General features: G+C 40.5%; 1 protein-coding gene across 7 annotated transcripts in view; it reads right to left on the bottom strand.

Annotated features, from left to right (window-relative positions):
* Positions 1-20,673, bottom strand: part of LOC116429212 (KCNQ potassium channel) — a 93,218-nt gene that overhangs the window by 59,546 nt on the left and 12,999 nt on the right. For all 7 annotated transcript variants that reach the window (XM_076366355.1, XM_031981896.2, XM_076366360.1 and 4 more), the window contains exon 2: positions 17,697-18,255. In XM_076366355.1, coding sequence (XP_076222470.1) covers positions 17,697-18,255 — 559 coding nt within the window. The remainder of the gene's footprint in view (positions 1-17,696; positions 18,256-20,673) is intronic.

Genomic DNA, 20,673 nt, shown 5'->3' with positions numbered 1-20,673 from the left:
TACATAAAAGTTTGACAAAAATGTCGAATTCAATTAAATCTTCCGTTTAATTGCGTTCCCCACTGTGTTATGAATCTGCGAGTAGCAACGTCACTCGATAGAAACTGAAATTCACAAATGTTAAAATCATTCGAGCCTGAAATTTAAAGATTTGAAAACCATTCGAACGCAACGGAAATCTGCGAATATTAACACCCGTTAAATGCAAATGAAATTCTCATGTTCACTCTGGTATTCCATGTAAATACCAAAATCACTCGAACGGAACAGAAATCTTCAAAAAGTTCAGAAAATTTCAGTAAATACAAAAAATTGCATAAAAATTCCAGGATCGATTTGAAACACGATCAAACATATCGATCGCTCAGAATTCAATGCGATCAGATCGATTTTTGGATGTTTTCTGATTTTTGTAAATTGTAATGGAATAAATAATATTCTTTTCGTATAAAAATTTCAGAAGCCAAAACATTCAAAAATAGAAGGGAACAATTCTAAATTATTACACAGTTATTAGATTACACTGTGATCCAATTATTTACGTTACCAAATATTCTCATTCGACGTCAGTTATCTCAACTATAATAATGTCCAACTAATTCGTAAGCTCCGATCATCGACCGTGGCAATCAACGCGTTAACACAGCTTCGCTAATTACCGCAGCATTGAAAAAAATATATTATATTATATATATTAATTGATTATTCATTTAAAATATATTACATAACAATTCATCTGAGCTTTTCTATGCGATATAAGTTGACCTCACTGAAAGTTGCCATCGCAATTCAGTTTTCTAAAAATTAGCCGGTACGCAACGCGCTAAAAAGTACCAAAAAAAAAAAGAAGAAGAAAACCAACGACACTAAAAATACCAAGAACAAGCATTTACGGCGGAGCAGAGCGGACGGCGCGGCGAGGAGCGTCGGCGGTGATTAAAATGCAAAGGGGATTTCCATATCATTCGGATAAGGTTGACGCGGTGTTAACATTGAAACAAGCAGCGGTTGATTTCGCGGCGAGAGAGCGCAGGAATCACCGGAGGAAATCCGAACGGGCGGTAATTGCCGCGGCGCGGCGCGCAGGGGATTCGTCCGCTTGTATAAGTAATTTATTAGCGAGCGATACCTCGTTAAGTAACGACGAGCACGGCGTTAACGAAGTCGGTTCCACCGTGGAACACGCTTTAAGATGGCGTGTCGGTGGACTATAATTCCGGTGTGCACCGGCTGCCCGCCCCTCCCAGGGCCACCTCAGCATTTGCGGGTCACCTTCATCGACCTACTATGATAATTGTCCACATTCGGCCCTCCTCTCTCTCTCTCTCTCTCTCTCTTCCCTTTTGCATCGTCGCGCGACGCGTCCTCGCGTATTAACCCCTCGCAGTCCGAACTGTGTTCCTGGTTCTCCAGTTTCGAAACTGGAGTGACCGCTGGGTCGCGCGAGCGGGAGCAAGCGAATGCGAGAACAGCTTATGGTTAAGGGAATAATGAATTAGTTTTTGACCCTTTGAACTCTGTAGGCAACGTATCTCAATATATTATAATTTCTTATGTTATAGTGAACTTTGCTTTCCCGAGATGAACGTGCGATTTCACGGGTTGGGGAACGGTTAACCCTTTGAACTATGTTGGCTCGAATATTGCAGCAGGAATAATATTAAATATTTTAATGAATTTTAAGAAAACTACCTTAAAATTATTATTAGATATTATTAATAAGATTATTATTAGATTATAATTCCATCTTAAGATAGATTATTAGGTCTTCGAAATATACAAAGTTTGTACTGAGGAGGGAATTAAAGGTCTAAGAAATGTTATAACATTGTTAATTTTCAGTAGGACCACTATCAAAATTGGTAGGAGTTGCTGGCATATCACAAAACTATGTGGAGTGCTAAAGGTTAATACATTGCTTACGTATTATTCAAATTTTGTTATATGTTATATTATATAATAATATAATTATTATATAATTATATAATGTTTTATAATATAAAATAATTCTATTATATGTTACACTATATGTTAGTTAACAGTTGACCACTTATAAAAGCAAAAACACTAAAGGTGATCTCTCTAGTATCGTTTATTCACCTACTAATACCACTAGTGCCTTTACTTTAATCAAGAAAAAGGAAACACGATGAAAAATAGTGTTGCTCCTTTGTAAATATTGTAAGAAACACAACAATACGATCCGCGGAGAAATTATCTCCGCGTAAACTGTTGAAAATGTAATACCTTCGCGGCGAATGCAGGGAAACACGAGTGTAAGTAGAAGTAACGTGTGATGGTCAGACACAACAGTCGAGTCGGTTAAAACATTGGCAGCTGCTGATGCGGTTCTACGTCACTTTGAGGTCTATAGCTCGCCGCTGACGTAGGTCTACGTCATTTTAAACTCCGTAGCATACCGGCGATGCATTCGAAGCACGTCATATTACATTTATTCGGAGTCTGTCGATAACATACGTGATTATTGTTGCTATCGAAAAATAAATCAATGCACCGTACGTACTGCGTCACGCGTTTATTATTAACCGAGCAATGAAATTTTGTCGTTACTTGATCATTAATTACCAACTGTTACGTTTTAATTTACCATTGCATATCGCGAGAAATTATTAACCGAAACTGTTGTTTAATTGGACTTCTACGTGAATCATTCTTTCGTTTCTTCGAAAGACATATTTACTAAATTTTAAAAGCTTCCTCAATATTTCACTGAATTGCGACGACTGTTACTTGTCATTCTCGAAAACAGATTTTCATGGAATAATTGAAAACATTAATTTACATATCGCGAGAAATTATTAACCAAAACTGTTGTTTAATTGGACTGTTACGTGAATCATTCTTTCGTTTCTTCGAAAGAAATATTTACTGAATTTGAAAAGCTTCTTCAATATTTCGTTGAACTGCGACAACTGTTGTTTGCCAATCTCGAAAGCAGATATTCACGGAACAATTGAAAACGTTAATTTACCCTCATTACACGATCGTTTGTTTTGCAAGCTGCTTAACAAGCCGCATAATGGTTTTCCATTCGTACTTTATGAATTACACGCGACACGTTCGATCGATTCGCTAAACAATCTTCGCGATACCATCGAGGAACGGTCGCATTGTTCGGAAATCCGCGATTAATTAAGAACGGAACAACGAAATGAATAATTTGTCCGAGCGAATAGGATTCGAACGCAACGCGAGTCGACGTGATATTAATTCGACGAGCACGGTTGATTAGACCCTTTAGACCCGCATGATTTATGCGTTCCTCATTACAACCGACTGCCCCCAGCCGAGCTGTTAGAAATGATATCTCGAACAATTAGACTGCGGACGAACGAGCACGTAATTGCCATACAATTCGACGATTACCTAAGCGCGGTGGATCAAACCTAAACGATACACTCTACTCCACGATTTACCTATGATTAATGTGAAATTATCATTAGTTCACTGTACAGATTTGTTTTCTCGAGTGATTTATCGATCACCCTGTACATAGCAGCGCAATCTAAAGATAGTAGCAAATTACATATAAAGAATTATAAGAGTTCAAGTTGAGTATTCATTATTTACTCAGAATTAATTGGTAAAATTGTAATTATGATTAATGTGAAATTATCATTATTTCACTGTACAGATTTGTTTTCTCGAGTGATTTATCGGTCACCCTGTACATAAACAGCGCAATCTAAAGATAGTACGTGACAAATTACACATAAAGAATTATAAGAGTTCAAGTTTAGTATTCACTATTTACTTAGAATTAATTGGTAAAATTGTAATTATACTGGTTTAGAAAACAATACTAAGTTGTTGAATTTTGAAACATTGAAATGTTCGTTGAATTTTCGAAACTGTTTGTTCTCGTACTATTGTATAATTTAAGGAATAACACATAATCACAGGATTTAAATGAGACGAACACGTCAGGTAATTAGTCACACGAAACCTTTCCAGGTCAAAAAGTTGGCCGCACTAATGACTCGTGAAGCGAAAGGCTTCGTCCATCGATCTCTCCGCCATGTTGGACAGCAGTATGAGAGATGTCCCCAGAATTTCTGTATCTGTTAACCTATGTACCAGATCCCTTTCAACACTTCGTGGGAAATAAAAATCAACGCCATCCTAGCAATCGTCAGCTACGATATGCCTGTTAACCCTTTGCACTGGACAATATTTTTCATTCAAAATATTCATTACTTTCTGACTAAATATTAACGATGTTTCTCGCAACTAATACAATTGATTATTTTCTATAAATTAACAGACAGAACTATTTTACTTCGATGTTTTATGCATTGATACATCACACAAGGTTTAATATTAAATTGAAAATTTATAAGGCGCCCCTCGAGTGCAAAGGGTTAAAACTACACTGTACATAATACACAATACTTAAAACACGTAAAAAACCTCTCGTTCAAACACGTTTCAAATTTCAAAACTATTCTCAAACTTAATTAGACTTCAACCACAATCCCCTTAAAAATACTGAATATCAACAAACGAAAATACCCTCATCCCTCGATTTACACGTAATACTCATTAAGCGGCTCTAATGAACTTCCAAAATTAATTTCCCCGAGGGCGAAGCTTTTCGGAGCAAGAATTCCGGCGAACATTTCGCCTGTGCTTGCACGTGGAATCGCTTCCGCTTGAGCCACGGTTTCCAACGTCGGCCTGCGCGCAGGTGAGTATCAGGTTGAATTGTAGAGTAAATTTAAAAACCGCCTATACCGTGGACCGACGCAACAGTTTGAGAATTCCGTAGACAGCCCGTGCTCGGTGGATATATGTAGGCGGTGTATTCTTGGCATCGAGCGTTCATAGGCTCTTCATCGAGCGGGGCAGGGACGGCTGAAGGGCCCTCGTCGGTTTATCTCTTGTTGGTCGAGCGCTCCATTGAGTATCGCGCGACCAATGTATCACGAACGGCACTTCCCGCGATTATGATTCTTCAAACTGGATTTTTCCAGCGGCCGGTGCATTAGGCGCCGGGGGAAACTTGACGGATTCACAGTACGCGATTCGACCGATCGAATTTGTGTTTCATTCAGAAACGAGTCACTGAAAGCCAATTTGGCTGCTATTTTTTGATGTTTCCTGATGTTGTAACGCATGGAAGAGTTTTTGGGAGAATGTTTGGGTCCTTGTCACGGATTCACAGTACGCGATTCGACCGATCGAATTTGTGTTTCATTTAGAAACGAGTCAGTGAAAGCCAATTTGCTTGCCATTTTTTGATGTCTGATGTTGTAACGCATGGAAGAGTTTTTGGGGAAATGTTTAGGTTCTCGTCTGGATCGGAGAATGACACGAGATGTTTGTGTAAATATTTATTGTAACTTGGCTGTAGTGCATTTGATATATGAAACGTGATTCATTGGGAGACGAGAAATGTGTCGTTCAGAAGGTTAAGTCGATTTTTGATGTTTTCTGGTGTTTGTAAGTTTGTCTACTTTGAGACTGATTAATCTTAATTGGAGCACGATGTGACTTTGAGTCACACTTGAACTTTTTACTTGCAGTATGAAATAATCAAAAAATTTGAAGTTTCTCTGGGCTTTTAAAATTTGGGTATAAACAAGAACATTTGAATCATTCCTTTTATTCCAATTTTTCTAGGAACAATAGAATAAACCGGACAATAAACGTCCGTAAACAGCATTGAAAAAATATAAAATTTAATTCGAGTTGATTATCTGTTTAAAATATGTTACATAACAATATATCTGATTTTTCTATATATAGTGGTATAAGTTGACCTCAGTGAAAATTGCCATCAGCAAAATTCAGTTTTCTGAAAATTAGCCGGTACGCAATGTGTTAATACCGCACGTACGATTTCACGATTTTGATGTATCGTGTAGAATACTGAGAGTCACCTTTCGAGCGCAGAGGTTGAAGCACAGAAAAGAATGGCGAGATTCCGTAGGAAATTTCGGCTCCGCGTTATAGCGTTGATCGGCGTTCCTCGGTGGGATGACGGAACTGGGTTAGCAGTGAACTTTTTCCGCGATAGCGCCGACTCGGTCCGATCGGGTTTTAATGCTTTATTTAAAGCTACAGTAGGCTCTCAATTAACCAGTCCCTGTAGGATCGTGCCTCGAGTTGGATGAACAAATGATAGAATAATCCGCCTGCACATGCGGAGCACGTGGCTCGGTCAATAAATAAGCTACCCCCTATGTGCTCTCTCGAAATATCGAAGCCACTGTCGGCGCCAACGAAAAATTATATCGGAATAATCGAGTTATAAGCGCGCTACGAACTTCCATGGATTTCCGGGAGACTTGTAAGTGCGGAATTACGCGAATGTGTGCGATAAGAGAAACTATGAAATGTTCTTAACACTAATTACTGAGTATTTAGTACAATTAACACGTTCACGCCGGCGTACCACCGGTGGTTCACAATAAGATAGTACGTTAGACAGTGTGTACCATTGATGGCTCATTAGACGGCGTGTAGCATGAAATATGTGGCTCGTCGAATGGTTTGGTAATTAGAGAACATTGTCATATAGTTGAGAATTAATTTACTTATTGGTCATTTCAATATTTTTATCAATTTCGAGAATTCAGTCAAATGGGAAAGAGTGGAAAGAATGATATATAAATATAGGTCACTTCAATCAATCGAAGAATATTTAATTACAATCTTCTTAGATGCTAGCCACGTAGAATGCAATATTCTAGCACTCCAGGTTATTTTGTAATCTATCAGCAACTGCAACTAATTTTAATAGTATCCACAGCGAAAATGAGAAGTGCAACATTTCCTCGATCTTCTATTTTCCTTAGTACAAAATTTGGACGTGTGGAAAATCGAATAATTTTAGGGTAGTTTCTTTAAGATTCATTAAAATATATGATATTATAACTGCTGCAATATTGGGGCCTACAGAGTTCAAAGGGTTAAGCTATAGCGCTCCTCAGGACTCAAACGGTTAACTACGAATCGGTCGAAAACAAGAAAGAAAAGTGCGTTTCATTTAGAACAGGGAAATAATGGTTCTTGCAAGTCGCTCGTATGCGAAACGAAGTCGTACAAAAATTTTCTACCATTTTATACCATTCAGCTTTCTCTTGTACAACTTTTTCCTATTCCTGTCTGAACCCCGCGTATATCCTGACCCAATTACGCTCGCCCTATAAAAACAGGGTCCTAAAAAACTTTGGAAAACGTCTACCGCTTCATTTCCGAACGTCGAATCCACTTTCGGAAGTAGAAACGAATTTTACGGATTAAGCGCAACATTTCCGGGAACTTCGGTCAGTTCCCTCCGCGACGAGACTATCGAGAGCCACGCGATATTTTTCTGTATTGTTCGACTGCGAAAGAGCGTCGGGAAAATGTAACGAGTCCTCGCGGCAGAAAGATAACGGAACGATTGAAAGATTTTCCGCGCGACACGAATATAATAAACCGGGCGTTCACGAGCGTGCGTACAGTCGCTCGCAAAAGTATCTGAGCCGTTTGTTTTTTAATTAGAGTTCAGTCTTTTGGATAAATTGGAAGAATCGAAAAATTAATGCGAAGTTGTATTTATAATGAATTTGAAAGTGACGTTTGAAACGATTCGTGTGGACTTTTAATATGAAGTTGTATTTATAATCAATTTGAAAGTGACATTTGAAACGATTCGTTTCCTTCGGTGAATTAAATTTTGGTTGCTAAATGGAATTGAAGAATCGATGTATCTGTTTGAGCAGAGTGGATCGTGAATAAACCGAATAAACCTGTCAGAATTTATTAATTGATGGAAATGTAAACAGTTGAATAATTCGAATACAGGGAAATCGGGTTACACCACTTTCGAGATAAATTGTACAATAGTTTACGTAAACATAGTTATTAAGTTAAATTACGTTAAAACAACCGTTTATTTTGGAAGGAGCTTAAGTCTATTTCGCAGGAAAACCAAATCAATAATTACAATAGTTACAATTCTATACTGTATTTTTATCTATCAACGGTTCCCTCTTTGAACGGACTTAAGTCAAGATAAATGGCTTCGCTTTGGTTCTCGAAAGCATCAAGTCAATGATTATATTAATTACGATCGTTCAATATCTTCTTATCGTGAAACGGTTTCTTTTTTAAATGGACCTAAGTAAAAATAAGTACTATCGATTTGGTTCTCGAAAAAATCAAGTAAGTGCTCACAATAATTAGAATCTTATAATATCTTTTTATCGTAAAACGGTTTTTTTAAATGGTCCCAAGTGAAAATAAATAGCATCAATTTGGTTCTCGAAAGAATGAAGTGAACGGTCACAATGGTTAGAACCCTACAATGTCTTCTTATCGCGAAACGGCTCCTCGTTCAAATGAACTTCATCCAGTTTCGGAACGAACCGCTCGTATCGTACACACGAACGCGTACTTTCGCGAGTAACTGTATGCGCTCGGTCTCGAAGTCTAAAAATACCGAACGACACACGCAAATAGCATTGCGCATGAATTGCAGCTAATAACGCGTCGCTATTTGTGCACGCGGAACTAGGCCGAACCGTTCGAAGTAATTTCTATTAACTTGACTCTCTCTTTCGCGCGGGATGCCGATGCGCCGGCATTGTGCGAACGGCGATCTGCTTAAAAATTCGCGCGAACGCGACGCCGGATAGCTGGCGCGACTTCGCTGTTGCGCCCCGAACGAAAGACAGTCGATTATAGCCGCCGAGAACAATGGAAAATCAATTTCCTTTGTCCGCCCGACAAACAATACATATTCGCTTCCAATTTCGTGTCAATTGTAACAAAATGCACGGCGCGACGCGTGAAACGGGGCTTGTAACGGCTGCGCGGCCGATCGTCGGCTAAGACAAATCGAAATTTTCTTGTTACGACCCCTTCTGTGCGCGAGCTGCAATTAACGGGGTTATTTCGGAGGAATCTCAGCGATTCCGAAAATTCCTCGATGTTATCTTATAGGATATAGTTTGAAAACGGTTAGTTAAAATATCTATAAAAAACTATAATTAACTAACTCTTACTATCAAGAGCTATAACTAACCGTTTACAAACTTTTTCATTTTTCACGATTTAGTTTGAAAACAGTTAGTTATAGTTCTTGACAGTAAGAGTTAGTTACAGTTTTTTATAGATATTTTATTTTTCACGATTTAGATTAGAAAGAATTAGTTTTAGTTCTTGACAGTAAGAGTTAGATAGTTATAGTATTTTATAGATATTTTTATTCACGATTTAGTTTGAAAAGAGTTAGTCATAGTTCTTGATAGTAAAAGATAGTTAATTACAGTTTTTCCTATGTATTCTATTTCCCAGGATTTAGTTTGAAAAGAGTAAATTCATTAAAAAACGAAGTAAATTCATGTTAGAATCGAAGTGATTTCCGCAACGTGTAACCGAAAGGTTGAGCACAGAGACAATAACAAATTAGAAACGTAATTCATTCCACCACGAAAGTGTTTAAGATTGTCCCAGGTACGCGAGTGCATCAACTGTTTCTTATAAATTCGTTAGTCTTTCTCTGACAGTGAACCAGAACACATAAAAGCAACAGCGTAAGTTCATTAGAGCCATTAGGTTGATTAATTTAATGTCACAACTGAAGGAGAAAGCACTCCGGCTTGATTACCGAACGTTGCGCAGTGTGAAGCGATTAGGAAATCACGCAGAAACGAACGGAAATGATTTGCTTCGTAATAAGGCGGGATTGTTCGCCATGATAAAGACAGAATAATTAATAGTGGAACTTTCTGTGATATACTGATTGTTCTTACATTCGAAATTAACGACGAGAAGTACAGAAATATTTACGTGGTTCGAATGAAATCTATTTTAATCTAGAAACAGGACGATAAATAATGAAAGTATTGTACGTTCACGATAAAAATGAAATTTATACGTTTTATATGCAGATTATATCATGGGTCAGGTGTGACCCAGCTACTAATTTCTACAGTATCACACGAAAAGTTGACTGGTGCATTCAGATTCCTCGTAAATCATTTATACCACATATTATTTCAAATTATTTTATTAATATTATTTCATATTATTTTATAAAGATGATTTCTTCTAATTATACTGTACATGTATTAATCGGAATTCGAACAAAATAAACACCTACAAATACATTTTTCAAATTCCAATTCGAATTTAGATAATCAAATTTCATCGATGACGATCGGATAAAATCAAAATTCATAGAAGATTCCCCGATGCATCAATCTTCCCGCGATGACTTCGTCGAGCCGAAGACGTACACGTGAAATTTCGAAGTTCTGATTGGACTATTGGTTTCTGCAGATAGAAAACAATGGCTGATTTCTCGACAACAAATCGAGCGCGCGACGATTTGACCCAATTAGATGAGCAATTTCAAAAAACTGACCGCGCTGGCCGGCGAAGGTGTTCCGCCGAGGTCGTGGTTCACATATTGTTCGAGCAAACTGCGATGTACAAGGTGTTCCGCGATGAAATTGGCGAACTCGAACACGTTCCGAATATTACTACACGTAAAAAGTGTAATATGCGACGGAAAGAAATTCACGTTCGTTTTTCAGACACGAACGGTCTGTCATTTGTAAATAAATTGGAAAATGTAATTTTCTGATGGAAAATGTAATTTTCTGATAGAAAATTTATGCAAAGAAAATAAAAAATTGATAAAATATTGACCTTTTAATACTTAAAAATGAACTCTTCAAAAACGAACATTTCAAGGATAAAATTTCTTTCAAAGTGTCTCTAAATCCAATGATTCCACTAAGTGTTCGACAATAATGCATACAGATTTGTATTTAATAAAGAATGAAAGATACGAGCAACTCTACGAGAATTCTTCTTACTATCTTCTTCTTACCCATTGCATATTTCTTTGTTACGAGGCAAAAGGCTGTGCATTGTAGGGTTAATTAGCGGTACAACGCGATAACATCAATTTTCTTACTCATAATTAGCTCGCGGTACGCGCGGAATAGTTCTCGAGGGCTGGTAATGGACTCCGATCACGTGACACTTCTGATACATTGAGTTTATTAACAATTTCTAGCGGGCAGCAGCAATGAACCGTTATACGTTGATAATAAAAGTTCTTTCTCATTCTAAGCCGGTAGGTTTAACCAATCGGCTCCCCGACAGGAGCTTACCTTGGGCTTTATCTAAACGAGAATCACGTCGGGCGATTCATTAAATGCTCGTCGCTATTCATGAATTGCGAGTATTTATGGCGGCCCCCATTGCACGCCGCGTAACTCTATAATATATAATGCGTGGTTATTTCGCCCGGTTCTCCTCGAATTTACGGGAATTCAACTTCATTCTCGTGCCTCGAAATTTCGAGATCGCAGCTTTTCGACAGTCACGATTCCACGGGAATTTAACATTGCGTGGCAAAGAAATCTTGTTTTTATGTGGAGACACTTAGCTATGGAACTTTCTTAACTATCACGGCATTGAGAAAAATACGAAATTTCATTAGAATTAATTATGTATTTAAAATATGTTACATAACGGTATATCTCAATTTTTCAGTATAATGATGTAAGTTGAGCTCGCTGAAAATCGCCATCAGCAGAATTCAGTTTTCTGAAAATTAGCCGACATGCAGTGTGCTGCATCAGCTTCTGTGATTTTAAATTCCGAAATTGTAGCTTTTGGAAAATTAAAATGTGGGAAAATTCTAATCAACTTTCAAACAAACAAAATTATTGTTTAGGAGGATATACAGTTCCCTTTGTGATTTGAAATTCTAATTCTAGCTTTTGAGAACAAATTTTCGAATGTAGTTTTATAGAGTTATTTTAAGTAGTCCGATGAGCTGGTAGAGAATTCGCGGGGAATGTAAATGTGCAGGAATATCGTCGTAAAAGTATACAATATTTATTCGGAAATTTTTTAGAGCAGAGGCTGATTTCTGCCAGTTCGATAAACGAAATTCCAGTAACGTTTTCATGCTTGTAGGCATCTTATCAATATATTCCAAATATTCTTTGCAGGCAACGTGCACTGGTGAACGTACAATGTTTAACATTCCGCGAATTCTTGCCGTCTGAAAATGCATTTAACATACCGCCGAAACATTTTTGGGCAATCGCAGCCGAGTGGCGTGTAGCCAAGATAATTACAATCGATAATGGTATCTGGCATATTTATCAGCATTGTTTTATACTTTTACACTATACGAGTCGCTCAGAAGCCAATGCGATTCGGCGCAGAAAAGGAAAATTGAAAAAATTCATGTTTCGGCTTTTGAAATGATGATACACCGTATTCAGAAATTAAAAACGAAGTGTTTTCTAACCTAGAAATAGCGAAAGAACGAGTAAATCCTTGAATAACTGAAAAGAATATTGCCTATTCCATTAAAATGCACGAAAACGATAAAATATCGAAAAATCGGCTTAACCTTGTCGACTTCTGAGCAACTCAATTAATGTTTCGGCTTCTGAAATGATTATACAACGTATCCAGAAGCTAAAAACGAAATGCTTTCTAACCTACAAAAAGCGAAGAAACGAGTAAATCCTTGAATAACTGAAAAGAATATTTCCTATTCCATGAAAATGCACGAAAACGATAAAATATCGAAAAATCGGTTTAACCTTGCCGGCTCCTGAGCAACTCAAGTGGCAAACGTCCATTTGCCGTTCGTTTTCCCGCATCGAGTTGCAAGCGTCGCGTTTTAATAAGCGTTTCGGCGTTTTCTCGGCGTCGTTCGCGTGATTTTTCGAGTAGCCGACATCGAACAGCGGCATTCTGATAATAAACTGCGCTATTGAAGTTTCGGCGATGCGGAACGCCATGGTCGGAAATTACCACGGAAATGTCTTTCAGTTTGCGCTCGATGCCACTGTTGCCCCGACGAACGCCGCCATTCATTTCCGGAAGCGTGTGCCGATTTCATTCTTTCCATTTTTTTGTTTTTGTTTCGTTTTTTTGTTTATTCCCAGCCAAAAATAAAGCAGATCGCATGATGCGCCTCGGTTGGTCTTGTTTTCGGGACGGGCTGGTCGTCTTAAAAGATGAACAGGAAATTAAACGCTGAACAATGCACCGTTTCGCGTGACTCGACTGCAGTCGTTCTTCGAATCGTTTCACAATAACGAACACGGCGAACGACGGTGTAACACGTTCGCCGACATTATTTGTATCGGTGAGAATCTTACGAAATACGGAATGATCGTGGTAATTGATATCCGTTTTAGTGGCAACGCGATCGCGCTTCTTGAAGTTTATTTGTCGTCTTCCTTCTAATTATTTATTTTTACTCTTTGTCATCGCCTAATTAAAAATGGAACAATAGAACGATCGCACTATTCAAAATTCTACTTAAAAATAGAAAAACGCGATCGCGCTTTTCGAAGTTTACTTATTCGTCTTCCTTCTAATTATTTATTTCTATTCTTGTTATTGCCTAATTAAAAATGGAACAATAGAACGATCGCACTATTCAGTATTCTTTCATCTAAATAATAGAAAAGTGTCATTCAGTTTGTGAGGTGAAACGAAAGAAGCGCGATCGCGCATCTAGAAGTTTACTTATTCGTCTTCCTTCTAATTATTTATTTCTATCCCTGTTATTGCCTGCTTAGAAATGCAACAATAGAACGATCGCATTATTTAGCATTCTTTCATCTAAAAATAGAAAAGCGTCATTCAGTTTGTGAGGTGAAACGAAAGAAGCGCGATCGCGCCGCTTGACAGTTTTCGAAGAGGTTTCTCAAAGGACCCATGGCGCACAAACGGTTATGTAAAGAATTCTTTAGATGTGGATATATACGAGTCCCTCCATTTTTAATCAACGCGACAAACAAGTGGACGCATGATTTAAAATTCTTAACGTCTCAGTGGCGGGGACCAAACCTAACAGTTTCAGAAGCGAGAAAAAAGAAAGAATGTGATCTCGATCGCACGATCGATCGACTTCGAAGCCGTTCGACCACCGGTTTGTTTTCGTAATGAATTATTTAAAGGGCCGCGGCACCTTACGGCGACTTCGGAGAAATGAAAAATGCCCGCGCTGAATAATGCATCGGCCGCGAGAATATTTCGAGACTTATGCGGGTGGTAATCGCAACCGGCTCTACGCTACTCCGTTCTGATGCGAAACGGAAACCGAAGGAAAATAAACCACAACTTTCTTGAGGATCTTTATACGAATATTTCTTTCCATCACCAAACTGCCAATGTGCACTGTATATTCCTAAGAAGTACTCTCCGAAAATCCGGGCTGGAAACATTATTCCCTTCGTCTATTTCCGGAGATCAAATCTGGAAAATGTTATTTTTTCCGAACACGTTAAAGGACAATTAATACTAGAACTACCGTACCAGTCAAAATGACTGGTTCCGATTCTTTTGTTTAGCAGTTATTGATATCTTCGAAGCATTGAATGTTCGAAATGATTTTTAAAATAAATAGTTTCATTTCAGTGCTATAGTGAATGTCTGAAGAAACTGAAAATAATCTATTGTTACAATTTTTATAGGAATCGCATATTAATCGTATTAAATGCTCGGTAGTTCCAGTGTTAAAATGTTACGGTTGAACCGAAATAGTGAAAATAATTTTGTTAGAATTTTAGAAAGTGTCTTTCGACACCATCGATTATGAATGCTGTTATATTAATAGACTGATTTATAAGTTCATGCGGTCGTATCGAGTACACTTCGTAAGAATTATTTATCAGCTCTATATATTTCAAACGAAACCTAATTTCCCCATGCGACGAAACCGCACGGATTGACAAGTGAATCCAATGAATTCAATGTTCATTTAATATCAATCGCTACTATAATGTACCACGCACACATTCTAATTATTAAGTATAATGAATGTTTAATGCGAAACTAAAATCACGTTTGATTAAACTTTCAAAGGATGAATCGGAATCGGGGTAGAAAGAGATCGAAACGAGTCAACAGCGTAGACTGTAATTATCAGTCAATTATCACAACAGCATTATCGAACGTATCCACCGTGCGCGTGTACCAACGCACGTGAACGCGATTGTGACAAATAAAGCAATTACGAGAAGATAATCGAATAAAACTGTCGAATAGAAAATAACATTTCTAGTTACTCGTTGGTTGCTATGCAGAGTGTCATCTAGTTGTATAATGTTGTTTTGAATGACTCTACAGTTTTTTCTGTCCCCTTTTTCGCTGCTTAACCAGTTAACTGTGTTTGACGACTATATCCGTCATGGAGATGTGGCAGAATTTTGTGTCACGACGATTATATTACGTTATATGCAGAGTGTCATCTGGTAGATCCGTTGCTCGGCAATTCACGAAACATAGTGGTAACTCAGTGGCAACCAGCGCTGCGTTCGTAATAGCGAATTCCATTCATAACTGTTGTACTCATCAATTAACTGTACAGGACTTTTAGAACGGAAGCTTATCGAGAGTGCACCGGGAAACTTGCAACCGTCCGAAACGGCCGAAACTTGCGCGCCGGTATCGCCGCCGATTCGCGGAAACTTTTTCCGCTGTGCGACAGAGTTCGGCTACGTGCAGCTGGTGTGTCGCGACTGATAGTTACGGAGTTGACCTTTAGCGCTCGAAAGTTTCATCCATATCTAAGTGTGCCTGGAACGTATAGGCAAGATTTTTCGGTGGAACCGTGACCTAACTTCCACTGATTCCAACGATTCCATGCCGGCCATGTAATATGCATGTCACTGATTTAATGAATTCGTTAATACCTTATTCCGAGGGGATACAGAATTGTTCGGAGGAACTTTGCGAATACTGCTCGGTGCGAGATGGAACATAGAGCCGACTAGAGTTGGGTAAAATCCAATTTCACTGATACACTGTGGATATTTATGGGTTTATAAAACGAATACATTTATTGTAAGAGTACTTGTTATACTACTTTTATCTCTGCGAATCTTCTAGCTGGCGAAAGTAGCTTCCCATCGTTGATTTTTTATACATTTTAGTCAGCTGTGATTCTAATTTCAATCGTCGAATAATCACTTTTCATATAGAAAACGCTCGCAGAATCTCGAAAAACCCTCAACGACTCAGTTAAAACCCACCTACGACTACCCTGTCTCACCTCCACCCTAAAATAGAATCCAAATCCTATTGTCAAGTATCTATATAACATACATTAATATAATCATACACTTTAACCATCTTAATCTCGCCAAAAACATAGAACAATCAGCTTGTCACTCGGTAATTCTCAAAAGCACCATCTCAATTTCCCGCGAAACCGCTCGTGGAATCTCCAAAAACCCTCGACGACTCAGTTAAAACCCACCCACGACTACCCCTGTCTCACCTCTATACGGAGGCAGAATCCACAGCGCAAAATAAAAGAGAGCGGAGTTCTCCGCTTCGAACGATCGATGCTCCGACGAAAAAAAAACCCACCGCGGCAAAACCGTGGAGAGTTCGGTTCTCGAAACAGCGGGCAGCCTATCGGCGGGTGTTTGCATAATAGCGGCGGCGTGCAACGGCGACATTAGCATACCGCCGGTTGACGGCTTTCAACGTGTGTATGCACATGCGGCGTGCATTCAACGGTGAAACGCACTCGCGTCTCCCGTGACAAAAGCTCGGAAGAGAGAGCTCGCGGCGCTAAACGCGATAGAGAGCTGCGGCCGGGGCCGGGGGGAGGATCCGAGCGGTGTAAAAATAGAGGCGCGAGGACAGCCGGGGCTTTTATATCGGAATTCCCATGGGTACACGTCGCCGGTGACGCCGCCGCCGCCGCCGCCGCGTTTTGTCGCGGCGAAGCGGGCCCGCCGGAATCGCCGGACAATAAGAAACCGAGAGATACCCGCTCGCCGGTCGAGAGATCGCCGGCAAAGGGACAGCGCCATTCAGCCGGCGCTAAAGCCTTCGATCCACTTATCGCCTCGAGCCGCGCGGCGCCGCGGATTCGTGTCGGAATTCGCGGGACGCGATGTCGGTCGATTAGTCGAGCTCGCTTTGCGAAGCTACTAGATTTTGGTCCGCGTGGGACGCTGCTCGCTGAGATCTGAAAGTCTCTAGCCCTGCAAGCAGACTTTCAACTGTGAAGCCAACGACGAATGACCGGCGAAACTATTGAACACTTAGACCACAGCGTACCAATTATCACAGGTCTATCGGTGGGACTTGCTTGATTTCTTATAGAAAAATGTGCGACGCAAGGCTGGACCTTATGATCAGGACACTTCAACTCATTTATGCAATTAAAATGTACTATTTTACGAAAATGTATGTTTTGAATATTTTTTTGGCTACTCATTGATCGGATACAAGCGAATGAGGCCGTTTGGGCTCAGTAGCCGATACGTTGCCGGCGCTGTTAAGATAATTGTAAGGTCTTTTTAGGACAGTGTAGTTTCGCGAATTGAGCAGGACAGAGTGGAACAATGTATTTTGGGAGTCTAGAGCAGTAGGCCAGAGTAGGCCAGCGTAGAATAGTTTAGGTAGAACAACTATGTACTAACGTAGTTCAGTTTACTTCTAGTCCAGTTATTATATTTATTATATTTATTATATTTAAAACCTCCCAAGAAAAATAACACAGTATCCCCTCATCAAGGTCCCTCGTCCACAGGACTTCGTCAGCCCAGCTCGGGCACCCTGGTATCGCCAGTTCCCATAGCGCAACGCCATGCGGCCCCTGGGGGTAGCAAAGCGAAAGGATCCTCCAGGGAGGAAAGAAGGGAACGTGGTCCCAGCGTGTCCATACTCACACAGTGAAATGATAGACGAAGCAGACCCATCCGCCGGGGTGTTCGAGGAACACGTACAGCCTCTCCTGGAAGGTCTTCCCCTTCTTGTGATGGAACAGGTACTTGGCCTTGAACGACTGGTCGATGGGCAGGTAGATCGGGTAATAGGGGTCGGTGACGGCGGTCTGGTTCAGGCTGGCCGGCTCGACCTCCGCCGCGTTCATCTCGCTGTCCATGATGTCGTCGTCCTTGGCCTCGTTCCGCGGGTACTTCCTCTTCATGGGGGTGGGCACGCGTTTGTGGTGCGCCTCGCCGAACCGCGGCAGGCGGAACCGCCTGAGGAAGGTGAAACGATGGCTCGGTGAGTCCGGCCCGTCCATCTGGGCGCCGTTGTCCTCGGTGTCCTCGGTCTCGCTGCCGGGCGTCTTCAGCGCGGCGTCCTCCGAGTCCAGGCAGTGCTCGGCGACGAGCTCGTCCTCGCTGCCCTGCAGCGCGGCGTACGCGGCCGCCGCGCTCGACCGCTTCTCCGTGAGCCTAGAGCATTGGTCCTTGCTTCGTGGAAGACTCTCGAGGTTCTCACCTGGACAATCCGTGCACCCTGTGTTTGCCGCGGATAGGTCTCGTGTCGGGCCGCGAGTACGCCGCTTTCCCTCGAGCGTGGGGGTTTACCTTTTGGCTACTCTGGCTTTCGCGTGTTTCGGATTTTAGCTACTGTACACCACTATAGTAGCTTTCGAGTATATCATCTTTTACCTACTATAGGCTACTATAGTGGCTCTCGAGTATATCATCTTTTAGCTACTATTGGCTACTATAGTGGCTTTCGAATATATAATCTTCTAGCTACTATAGGCTACTATAGTGGCTTTCGAGTATTTCATATTGTAGCTATTGCAGCTGACTATAATAGCTTTTGAGTGTGTTATATTTTAGATACTATAGGTCACTATGGTGGCTTCTGAGTGTATCATATTTTAGCTACTATAGGTTATTATAGTGGTTTTCGCGTGTATCATATTTTAGCTATTGTAGCTCACTATGGTGACTTTTGAGTGTATTATATTTTAGATACTATAGGTTACTATGGTAGCTTTGCCATATCTACAATGTGTCAACCGTTTGCAGACGAATACTCATTAAAGTACTCAAAACTTGCAGCATATGAAGCTAAACTATGCATCCAATACTAAAACAATAGTAAAAAAGGAAAACTACACACGAATCCCTTGCTATTAAAATAACTGAACGATTCGTTTGCATCTCAGTATTCCAAATATGAACCCTTCATCAAAACATCGACATTCGTCCGCGAAGGGTTATATCGAGTCGAAGCGAACAAAACGATTCCCGAAGTAAAATCTCAGGAACACCTCGAACCGCAAAGAGTAAACGTCCCCTTCCCAACTAATTATTATTTCCATATCGAATTCATGGGAAAAACGAACGATCGATCTATGAACGTATCCGACAAACCACTCCCGCGCAACCCCCGGCCCGAACCGTTCGGCGCAGTTAATTAAAAATCCACAATACAGTATTTAATTAACCGTCGAAACCATTATCCCGGTTTTTCGCTGGCCCGCGAACAAACATTCCCCGTCGGGCGTGTTTACCGGATCGAAACTAGCAGGATTCAAAATGCTCCCAGCGATCCGCGCGCGCGTTGCACACAACATTTGGCTGCGGTCATTCCGGCAAAACTCATCAGTCGGCATATTGAACGCGAAAGCCACTTTCATAGTTTACGGGCTATTTGACTTCCGGCTATTCAATTGTTCTAATTTGGCCAGCGCTGGCCAAAACTGCCAGTCAATTTTACGCAACGCCTAACCAACTATTCGCCGTACGCGACATCGTGGCGTAACGGACACGTTCAAATCCTCGATTCTTGAACCTCTGAACCTCTACTGCCGAGTTCACGCTAGGGTTAGCGTCATTGGGAGATGACTCGACTTCTAGCGCAACGGTATAGAATCAACAGAGCTTTTGCGCTGTTTGCAGCACAATATTCTAGTCACAGACAAATACTGTTAATATTACAGTAACTTTGACTAATCCGGCCATTAATCCCCTGGAAATTATGCATAATCACCAGTAACACTGGAAAATGACTATACATAATACCGAGGGATTATATACACAAAAGGTCTTTAATGTAAAGTGAAAATAAACGATAATATAGTATTTTATTTCCAGTGTCTAAGGATTCAAAATCATCCGAAGCCTCGCAATTTAACCCTTTGCACTCGAGAGGTGACTCTCAGTCTTGATACAGATTTGATACAGCAAAACTATGAAGTTGCATATTTAGTATTTTAAACTGAACATTGTATTGCTATAGAGAGTATTTAAATAAAATAGCTTCGTCGCTTAATTTATCTGTGAATGTCGTCTATATCTCGTCGAAAAATGTGAAATGCTTCTAGTGAAAAAATTTCGAGTGCAAAGGGTTGAATATTACACAATTCAAACATTCGTCTAATCGCGTAGAAATTCTCAATTTAGGATTTACTGCTGTCGAGATAGTCTGATCGAGTATAGTCTATAGTATCGATCGGTCGTCACGAATATTTTCGAACGTCGTACTCGTCGCAGCACCGTATCGATGCTCGGTAATCGTAGATCGAATGCGGGTCGAAGTTTGATAGCGAGGTGAACGTCAGTGTGGACCCGGCATAATGTCTATGTTACTCTGTTTGTGTGTCGCGTGTTTATCCCGCATTCATTGTGAACGGTTCCGGTCCCCTTGTAATCGAGCCTTTGTCGCCGCGAATCGACAAAACGATTTTCGCCGAGGCCCCTCTCCCCTTTCTTCGGATGAATCACTTTCCTTCGCGGCCGTTATCACCGGCGCAACCGTGAAAGCGGCGCGCTATCGGCCGCTGGCTAGGCTGCTCAGCATCCGTGTCACGATCTATCGATGCCGTCGCGTGCATCGGGTTCGGAGGGAGTTCCAAAGATTTCGCATGGAGATTTTATTTAGAACGTTCCGTGATGA

This window comes from Nomia melanderi, chromosome 3, assembly GCF_051020985.1.
Source record: "Nomia melanderi isolate GNS246 chromosome 3, iyNomMela1, whole genome shotgun sequence".
Classification (NCBI taxonomy): Eukaryota; Metazoa; Arthropoda; class Insecta; order Hymenoptera; family Halictidae; genus Nomia; species Nomia melanderi.
Note: the sequence above shows the minus strand (reverse complement) of the source record. Positions and strands in the feature narration are given on the sequence as shown.